Raw genomic sequence first — 9,708 nt, forward strand, 5'->3', positions numbered from 1 at the left:
TGGGAAAATGAGGAGAAAATATAAATAAGACAGGTTAAACCTAAAGTGCATTTCCTCTTCCCTCCTGCAGAAAGCCGGTTGTTAAACACTGACTGTATGACCCGCAAGCCCTCCTGCCCCCCACATCTGCTCCCTGCCACCCTTTATTTTCCATACCAATCAATCCCTTCTCCCCTCTCAGGTTTTACTTCTGCTCCCACCAAGTCAAGTCTCCCAAGGTTGAGGAGACCCCCGTTCCCTGCAGGGTTCTCTGCGGGGTGCTGGGACACAGAAGGAGAGCTGACGGAGTGACAGGTGTCCTTCCTCTTCCTCTGCATGCACACAGCCTTCCGAAGCTCTCAGCCCCCCCCCAAGCCCTTCTTACCCACAAGCGGCCTTGCTTGTTCCTCCTACAGCTGAATAACCCCCCCCCCCCAGCCAGCCTCCCTCACCGCAGTATTCTCTCCCAAACCAAATGCAGGGCTTTCCCTAGGCCCACCTTGCTTTCTCCAGCCAAGCTTTTCACCTGCGCTGTTCCCTAAGGCTAAATCCCCCCCCCAGCCCCTTTTGTTAGCTCTCATAAAATATCCACACTGTAAAGCCCAGATGGCGAGCTGGGCCTTAGTGGCCATGAAGTCCAATCTCTTCATTTTACAGATGGGAAAACTGAGTCTGGGGAAGAGACATGGCTTCCCGGAGGCCACACACATCCCTATCACCAGAGTCCTGGGTACCGGACAGTGGTTCCGCATCAGTGGACATGCCCTGGCGGCCCTCTGAGGCTGCCGCCTCCTTTCTGACTTCCTGGGGTGGCTTCCCCATTAAGAAGGGAGCTCCTTCCGGCAGGGGCCGTCTTACTGTCCTGTCGCCCCAAATCCAGCTCTTTGCCGGTACCGACTGAAGCTAATAAGGGCTTTGTTCCCTGTATGAGGGGTGTTCATCCAAGCGTCAGCGGCAGGATTCGCACCCGGTCTGGCGGTCCTGCACTCACTATGTACCGCTTGGTTGCATCGTGTTTTTCTTTTCCTATGAACCTTTGGACTCCAGTCGTGAGCCAAGGATGAACAAGAAGTTTACAACGATTCCCCTGCGGCCATGAGCAACAAGGAGCGATGGATGGGTTTTTTCCATGTGCTCTGCACTCCTGATACCATCTGCCTCTGTCCGAATCTGCACGCCTGGCACGAGGGCGAGCTTCCCCTGCCGCTCCTCGGAGCCCGGCCTCCGTGAAGCAAAGCACCGAGGGCACCTCTGCTGCCAAGCTCCCTGCCCGCCAGGCCCCGGGCCCAGGCCCGCCTGGGAACAAGCCCAGTCTGTCACTGACAAGCCTTCCTCGGCTGCTTCCAAGGCTCGGCTTTCCAAGCTGCACACTTGGAGAAGAACAATGGAGAAGGCCCTTTCAGAAAGCCGGCCGCCCTCCTTGGGCTCCAGGCAGCGGGGACCCCTCCTGTAGGCAAGTGCCGTGACCACCTGGATGAAGAGGAGGGGGCTACGGATGTCGCACAAAAGGGGTGGATTCCGGCCACCACAGGGGAGAAGCCCTGGCCTCCTAACTGGGACCAGCAAGGCCCATGGCTTCACTTTCCCCGTCTGCAAAGCTATGGACCCGTCCAAGCATCCAGGAGGCAGGATTTCAGTCGGAGGCCTCCACACAGAGGCTGGGCCTGGCCATCGGGAGATCCCCTTAGAGTCCAAGTTCCGACAATTCTTAACCGGGGCACCAGAACAAATCACTTCTGCTTTGGGCTCGGGTTTCCTCGACTATAAAATATGGGTAATAAGCTTTGCCCTCCCTCCCTCGGGGCCTGCGGGGAGGCACCTGAGAGAATGTGCAGAAAGGCCTTTGTAACTAGACACCCCATACTTAGATACCGTCATTAGGAGACTTCCCCACACAGTTGGTTTTTACTGGAGGACAAATAGCCCAACCACAGAAGCTTTAAGGTCTCCAGCCCAAATAACAGCCCCTGAGGCCTTCAAAACTTCCGAGGCATCGAACATTAGGTACAACGGGACGGGCCATGGGAGCCCTGATCTTCAGAGAGAGGTGAAGGGGCCCCGGGTCACCTAGGCGGAGGCCCACCCAAAAGCCGGCTCCCCCGTTCCCCACAGGAAGCCGCGGCGTCCCCACTCAGAGAGTTCTGCCAGGGGGAACCCTCCCAGGAGGACTCCGGGGTCTGGACGGGGACTAGCTGTGGGATTCTGGGTCTGAGTAACCGTCTGGGAGTGCTGTTGGACTAGAGCGATAGGGGTCCAGGGACCCCAGGAGAGCCTCTGAGACCCTCTCAGAGGGTCCTCCAAGTCCCAACTACTTTAAGGATGATGCTATTATAATTTATAACTCTATGATTTCTATTATATATTATATATACTTATATGTAACATATAATAAATAAAAATAATAGATATGTGTCAATAGATATTTTCCACATAAACTCTGGAGAGTCCTCAATAACTTTCAAGAGTGTAAAGGCGTCCCGGGAACTACAGCCAGCCAGCAAGGGCCTCTGGGCCACAAGCCTGCCAGCTGCCCGAGTGGCTGAGACGCCGGCACAACTGCTCCCCAACCTGCCTCCGTCGCGCCAGTCTGTGACTCATCAAGCTCACGGATAAAAGCAGCAAGGAGGGCCCTTCCCCACGGAATCCTCCCCACTTCCAGCTACTATATAAAGAGCTCAGCTAGAGGTGTAAACAAAGAAACAGAGTGAGGAAGGAGCTAATTAGCACAATTAATTCTCTGCTGCCTGGGGGATGGGGCTTTGTCCCAGGAGATCCAGAAACTCAACCCCCACCCCACCCCCAGTGAGTACTTCAGAAGAGAAGACACTCCTAGGAAGCAAGTCGCCCTCTGGGACTCAGTTTCCTGGGCTGTAAAATCAGGGCCTAGCAAGCTCTAATATCCTATTATGCTTTTTTCTCTCGGATATTGACTTATTATGGCTAGTACAGACTGTACATCTGCGGCCTGGGATTTCTGGCCTTCTCACTTGAGGGAGGGTGGGAATTTAGAACTAAAAATAAAAATAAGTTGATTCTCAGGCCCCTCCCAGCTCTGACACCCCCTGTTCTAAGGCCCCTCCCAATTCTTTCATTCCCTATTCTAAGTTCTTTCCAAACTCTGACCTCCCCTATTTTAAGCTCCCTCCCAGCCCTGACATCCCCTGTTCTAAGCTCCCTCCCAGCCCTGACATCCCCTGTTCTAAGCTCCCTCCCAGCTCTGACATCCCCTGTTCTAAGGCTCTTACCAGCCCTGACATCCCTTGTTCTAAGCTCCCTCCCCGCCCTGACACCCCCTGTTCTAAGCTCCCTCCCAGCCCTGACACCCTCTGTTCTAAGCTCCCTCCCAGCCCTGACATCCCCTGTTCTAAGCTCCCTCCCAGCCCTGACACCCCCTGTTCTAAGCTGCCTCCCAGCTCAGACATCCCCTGTTCTAAGCTCCCTCCCAGCTCTGACACCCCCTGTTCTAAGCTCCCTCCCAGCTCTGACACCCCCTGTTCTAAGCTCCCTCCCAGCCCTGACATCCCCTGTTCTAGGCTCCCTCCATGCTGATATTCTCTGTTCTAATTCCCTCCTGGCTCTGCCTTTCAGTGGTCTTTGCCCCTCCATCTCAGCTGGGCCTCAGGGAAAACCAGCGGAGACCACAATCTGGGATGGGCAAGTCCAGACCTAGCACGGACCCACCTTCACTGCCCCTGTCCCAGCTTCCCTGGGGTCTGGGGTCTGCTGCCGGTGGCTCACCAGGCCCTGCTCCCCCTTCAGGGGTAACAGAAGGTCTGTGGGGACTGAGGGGTTAGAGATTAGCTAGCAACTAGTCCAAGGCCCTCAGTTTACCCAAATGGAAAGCAAGCAAGTCTTGGAGACGGAGCCGGGTCACTATACCATAAGTAGCAAAGACAGCCTTTGATCTCTGCTCCCCAGAGGCCTTTCCACTCCATGACATCATGACATCTCCCAGCTGTCCCACTCAAGCATCTTCAGGCGTTCGGGTTGGCTTTCCTCCTTGGATGCCCTGATGTCAGGTAAGGTGGAACCTGGCCTGGGAGCCTGAGGAGCCGGGTCCTGGCCCTACCCTATCATTAATTAGCAGGGGGAGCCATAGAAAGTCATTTGACTACTTTACACCTCAATTTCCTCCTCTGCAGAATGGGCATAATTGCAGTCCTGGCCCTGACTCATCAGATGAGATAATGAATGGGTAAGCAACATCCTGATGAGTGCCCCTCACCAGCACATAGAGTATCTTAATTACTCCCAGATTCACTCTTTACAGATGCTCTTCCTCCCATCAGCCAGTGTCCCCACTTTGCAGATGGGAACACTGAGGCTTAGAGAAGGTCACCCAGTTAGAAAGTAGAGAGTCCTTTCGGGGGCCAGAACCGTGGCACTCTGCCTTTCCCATCCCAGAGGCTAGCACAGTGCCTGATGTACAGCAGGTGACCCATAAATGCTCAGATAGGGGCTGGGGTGCTCACTGACCTTTGGCCTGGAGGGAGATGTCCAGCTGAGTCTCAGAGAGCCCCAGACTCAGCCCTCCCTTCCCCCCATGCCGTACCTTTTGCTAACTGGCACCTGGGGAGACCTCTGACCTTTGAGGACAGACCCGCGTGCCTTCCAAGCAAGGATCTCCAAGCACAGGCCCCAGGCCTGCATGGCAGCTGGGGAGTGCTCCCTGGGACAGGGAAAGGAAACAAGACTCGGGCTCAGCAGGCCCTGGCCTCCAATCCTGGCCCAGCCTCAGTTTAAAGTGGCCATAATCCTGCCGCCTCCACCCAGGGCCTGGCACAAAGCGGGGACTCGACGAGGGGCCATCAATGGGCTCGATTACTAAGGAAATGTAAGTCATCCTTTTGAAAAAATAGTCACAATCTCGATCAGTTTTGTCTTAGAAGTACTAGTCATTCACAAGAGCCGGCTTACAGAGCCAGACTTGGGGCTGAAAGGCCTCGGGGTCTCCCGGAAGCCCAGGAAAGAGACAACGTCTCAGCCCTTCACACACGCAGGTGGGGAGCAGCAAGAGCCCGAGCTGAGCGCCCCTGAACACCCCCTCCGGAGTTTTTCCTGAGCAGAGCCCTTCTAAACCCAGCTCACCTTATCCCAGCTTCTAAGATGGGAATGAACCCAACAGGAAGATGTCCAGCTTACAGGGGAGGGTGGCTGTCCTAGCTGCTCTCCCAGGCTTCCCCCTGCTCCACACCTCCACCTGCTGACCCTGAACCCTAGAGGTCAAGTGACTTATTCAAGCTTGGTCTCTGCCCGTCTCCGAGGGCCCGCACCGGCCTGCGGAAGGCCTGCCTCTCCCTCTCCCCCCTCCCCCCCAGCCAGCCTGAATTCTTACCTGATACAGACACCTCCATGAGGGCTTCCAGAGGTCGGTTGTTGTCCAAGTCTCGGCTGAGCTGCAGCTCCCCGGTGTCGGGGTTGAGCAGGAGCAGGTTGAGCTCGTTGCCCTGCAAGAAGGTATAGTTGAGGCTGTCCGAGAGGTCCGGGTCGTGGGCCGGAATGCGGCCGATGACTCCCGTGGGAAAGCTGTTGGACTTGTTGGTCACATAGTTGTTGAAGAGCACCTGGAAGTCCGGGAGCACAGGAGGATTGTCGTTCTGGTCCACGAGGCGGATGTACACGGTAGCGCGACTGACCAGCGGGGCCGAGGTCGCCTGGACCACCAGCATGTACTCCCGCCTGCGCTCGAAGTCCAGCTCCACCAGGGCCCGCAGGTCCCCACTCAGCAGGTCCAGCTGGAAAACCTCGGGCACGTTGCCTTCCACGATCTGGTACATGATCTGGGCGTTGGGGCCCTCGTCGGGGTCGGCGGCCCGGATCCGCGCCACCACCGAGCCCACCGGGCTGTTCTCTTCCACGAACAGTTCCAGCTCATCCTGGTCAAACACTGGCGGGTTGTCATTAATGTCCAGCACGGTCACCTGGATCTCCACCGAGGCGCTGAGCGGGGCCGGACTGCCCCTGTCCACGGCCAGGGCCCGCAGGTTGTACACGGCCACGTTCTCCCGATCGAGCCGGCGCTGGGTGCGGATCACCCCGGAGGTGGGCTCGATGTAGAAGTCGCCGTCGCCGTCCTCCCCGCCCTGGAAGGTGTACAGGAGGCGGCCGTTGGGGCCCGAGTCTCGGTCCGTGGCGGACACCTGCAGGACGCTGGTGGAGGGGGGCGCGTCCTCGAAGACGGAGCCCTGGTAGAAATCTCGCAGGAAGTGAGGGGCGTTGTCGTTGGCGTCCAGGATGAGGATCTCCAGGGAGGTGGTGTCCGATTTCTGGGGGATGCCGTTGTCCCTGGCCGTGATGGCCAGCGTGTAAGCCGCCTGGTCTTCATAGTCCAGCTCCATCAGGGTGACGATGGTGCCGGTGTCCGGATGAATGCGGAACTGGGGCACCGGGTCCTCCAGCACGTAGGTGATGCGGGCGTTCTCGCCCGTGTCCTCGTCCGTGGCGCTGATGGTGGCGATGGAGGTGCCCACCGGCTTGTCCTCCCGGACGCTCACCGTGTAGTGGGAGCTCTGGAACACGGGCCGATGGGTGTTGGCGTCGGTGACGTTGATGAAGACCTGGGCGGTGTGGGAGCGGGTGCCGTCTGAGGCGGTCACCCCCAGGACGTACTGCCTCTCCTGTTTGTAGTCCAGCGGCAGGGCCAGGGTGATGAGCCCCCCGCCGCTCTGGCTGCTCAGGGCGAAGCGGTTCCGGGTGTTGCCGCTGGTCAGCTGGTAGGTGATGACGCTGTTGGCGTCCCGGTCGCGGGCCTGCAGGGTCAGCACGCTGCTGCCCACAGCCGCGTCCTCGTTCAGGCGAAGCTCGTAGACGGGCTGGGTGAAGACGGGGTCGTTGTCGTTCACGTCCAGGACCGTGATGGCCACGCTGGCCGAGGAGCTCATGACGGGGGAGCCGTGGTCTACGGCCTCCACCCCGAAGCGGTAGTGCTCCACCTCCTCCCGGTCCAGTTCCGCGCACACCGTGATCCAGCCGGAGCTGTTGTGGATCTGAAAGGGGAAGTCGGTCGGGGCGGAAGGGTCGGCCGGGGAGCCCGCCCCGGTGGTGACGTCCACCAGGCGATAGTGCAGGCGGGCGTTCTCCCCGGAGTCTGCGTCCACGGCCTGGATGTGCAAAACGGAGTGGCCCAGGGGCACGTTCTCCAGCACGGCCGCCTGGAAGGGACTGCTCACAAAGATGGGCGCGTTGTCGTTGACGTCCAGCACCTGGACGTTCACCAGGCCCGAGGAGTTGATGAGGGGCGGCCGGCCCCCATCCTGGGCCTTGATGCGCAGGGTGTACTCTCGGATGGCCTCGTAGTCCAGCGGGTTGATGACGTCCAGCCCCCCGCTCAGGGAGTGCAGGTAGAACTGGCCCTTCAGGTTGCCGCTGACGATGCTGTAGTGCAAGGCCGCGTTCTGGCCCTGGTCCCGGTCGGTGGCCTGGACCCGGAGGATGGGGGTGTTAACGGCCACGTCTTCGGGCACCCGGACCACGTATCGCTTCTCGCTGAACTGCGGGTAGTTGTCATTCTCGTCCTCCACCACGATGCGAACGGTGGCCGTGGCGCTGCGGGGGCCCGGGTTGCGGCCCTGGTCGTTGGCCTCCACCAGGAGCTGGTACTCGGCTACTTCCTCCCGATCCACCAGGGCGCGGGTCCGGACCACCCCGGAGCGGGGATCGATCTCGAAGGGGCCGTCGGCCCCTTCCAGGAGTCTGTAGCGCATGTTGGCGTTGGACGGGGCGTCCCCGTCGGTGGCTCGGATGGTCAGCACCTCGTAGCCCACCTCCAGGTTCTCGCGGACGGTCTCCCGGTACTCGACCTGCTCAAAGACGGGGCTGTGATCGTTGGTGTCGCTCACGGTGACCGTGAGGTAGGTGGCCCCCGAGCGCTGCGGGGACCCGTGGTCCAGGGCCGTCACTTTCAACACGTGGGTGTCTTTGGTCTCGCGGTCCAGGGGCCGGCTGGTGGTCACCGCCCCGGTGTCAGGCTCGATGTGGAAGTAACCATTGGAGCGCTCGTCAAACAGCGCCTCCATCTGGTAGGTGAGCCGGCCAGCTTCGCCGTCGTCGGGGTCTTGGGCGCGGAGCTCGATCACCGGCGTGCCGGCCGGCTCGTTCTCGGGCACGGACACCTGGTAGCTGGGGAGCTGGAACTGAGGGCTCGTGGCCCCTGCCGCCCCTCTCCTGGCCCTCCGGGCCCCCGTGGGGAGTGGCCCTGCGGCCTCCAGAGTCAGCTCCAGCAGGAGCTCGGGGCCCCTTCCCCGGAGCAGGCGCCGCCACGGGCCCGGCCTCGGAGCGCACAGCAGGCGCAGGCGGGCCACGGCCCCCGGCTCCAGGCAGATGGGCCGGAGCGGGAAGGCGGGCGGGCCCTCACAGCCCGGGTCGCTGCCATCCTCCCCTCCCTCGCCCGGACGGAAGCTTTCCGCGCACCTGCAGTCGGGGAAGCTGGTCAGGGCCTCCAGGGCCGCCCGCAGCTCCTCGGCGGGGCCGCGCCCGCCCCGCTCCGGGGCCGGGAAGCACTCGGGAGCCGAGGGGGAGGCGGGGCCCCGGCCGGCTCCCAGGAGCGCGCGGGCCGCCAGGTCGGGGGTGTGCTCCGGTGCCCCGGCGGCCGAGCCGCTGGCGCCGCAGCCCCTGCCGGGGACGGCCGCCGCCAGGGCCACGCTCAGCAGCGTCGGGGAGCGCCGGGAGGCGATGTCCACGCGCAGGGGCAGCTCGCAGCCCCGCGGCCACGCTCTTCGGCCGGGCCCGGCCAGCCGCAGGCGCCCGTCGGGGCTGAGCTTGAGCCGCGGCCGCGGCCCCGGCGCCGTGCGCTCCCAGTGCAGCGCGTATCTCCAGGCGGGCCCCAGAGCCAGGTCAGTCAGCCAGGGGCCACGGGGCGCGGCCGCCGGGGGCGGCGCGGGCCGCCCCCCGCAGGCCTCGGGCAGCAGGGCCAGGAGCAGCAGGAGGGAAGGCAGCAGCATCCGGAGCCCCGGCGGCTGAGGCCGCGGCGCCATGGCCGCGAGCCCCAATCCATGCACCCGCCGCGGCCGCCAGCCGGGCTCCTCATGCGGCCGGCCCCGGCGGCGCGGGCAGGCGGGGACCCCGGGCTCGGCTCCCAGCCCGCCGGGGCCCGGGCGCGGGCGGCAGCCTCTCCTCCGCCCCGCCGCTCCCGCCGCGCGAACCAAAACTCGCCTCCAAGTTGCTTCCAAGATGGCTTCTGGGTGCCTCCCCCGGGAAGGCGAGACAGCGGCGGCCGGGGGCCCGGAGCGGGCGCCCGATCCTGCTCCCCGCCCGGGAAGCGGGAGACCAGAGAAGGTGCCGGAGCTAGCCAGCCGGGAGGGAGCGGCCAGCGCTGTGGGGCGGCCGCCGGCGGGGGCGCGGGAGAGCGGGAGCGGCCGCCGGGGGCTCGCCTCGGCTTCTCCGGGGCTCGGGTCCAGCGCTCCGCTCGGGCTCCGGTTCTCGGCTTCACATGGCCCAGCGCCGGCCCGCGAGCAGCCAAGGGATCCAGCCAGCTAGCGTGGGAAGCCCGGCAGACCGAGCCCTCGGGGCCGGAGTGGAGCGGGGCGGGGCGGACGGGGCGGGGCGGGGCGGGGCCAGGGCTGGCGGACCGCTCTCCCCCGGCCTCCCTCAGGCCGCCTGGGGCACCGGGGGCGAAGCCGGGGCCGGTTCCCGTCTCCCGGGACTGCGGCGGCGGCAGAGTGACCGCTCTCCGGGCCCGGCGGCTTCCGCGGCCTTTCTGCCGCGCCTCCCTCCCTCGGCCGGCCTCCCCGC

The 9,708-nt window shown here is 62.7% G+C and overlaps 1 protein-coding gene across 2 annotated transcripts in view; it reads right to left on the minus strand.

The window, feature by feature from the left end:
• The window catches only part of CELSR1 (cadherin EGF LAG seven-pass G-type receptor 1), a 129,200-nt gene extending 119,526 nt beyond the window's left edge, over nucleotides 1-9,674 (minus strand). For both annotated transcript variants that reach the window (XM_074272097.1, XM_074272096.1), the window contains exon 1: nucleotides 5,315-9,674. In XM_074272097.1, the coding sequence (XP_074128198.1) occupies nucleotides 5,315-8,951 (3,637 nt within the window). In that variant the 5' untranslated portion in view covers nucleotides 8,952-9,674. The remainder of the gene's footprint in view (nucleotides 1-5,314) is intronic.
• Between the last annotated feature and the right edge of the window lie 34 nt (nucleotides 9,675-9,708).

This window comes from Sminthopsis crassicaudata, chromosome 5, assembly GCF_048593235.1.
Source record: "Sminthopsis crassicaudata isolate SCR6 chromosome 5, ASM4859323v1, whole genome shotgun sequence".
Lineage (NCBI taxonomy): Eukaryota > Metazoa > Chordata > Mammalia > Dasyuromorphia > Dasyuridae > Sminthopsis > Sminthopsis crassicaudata.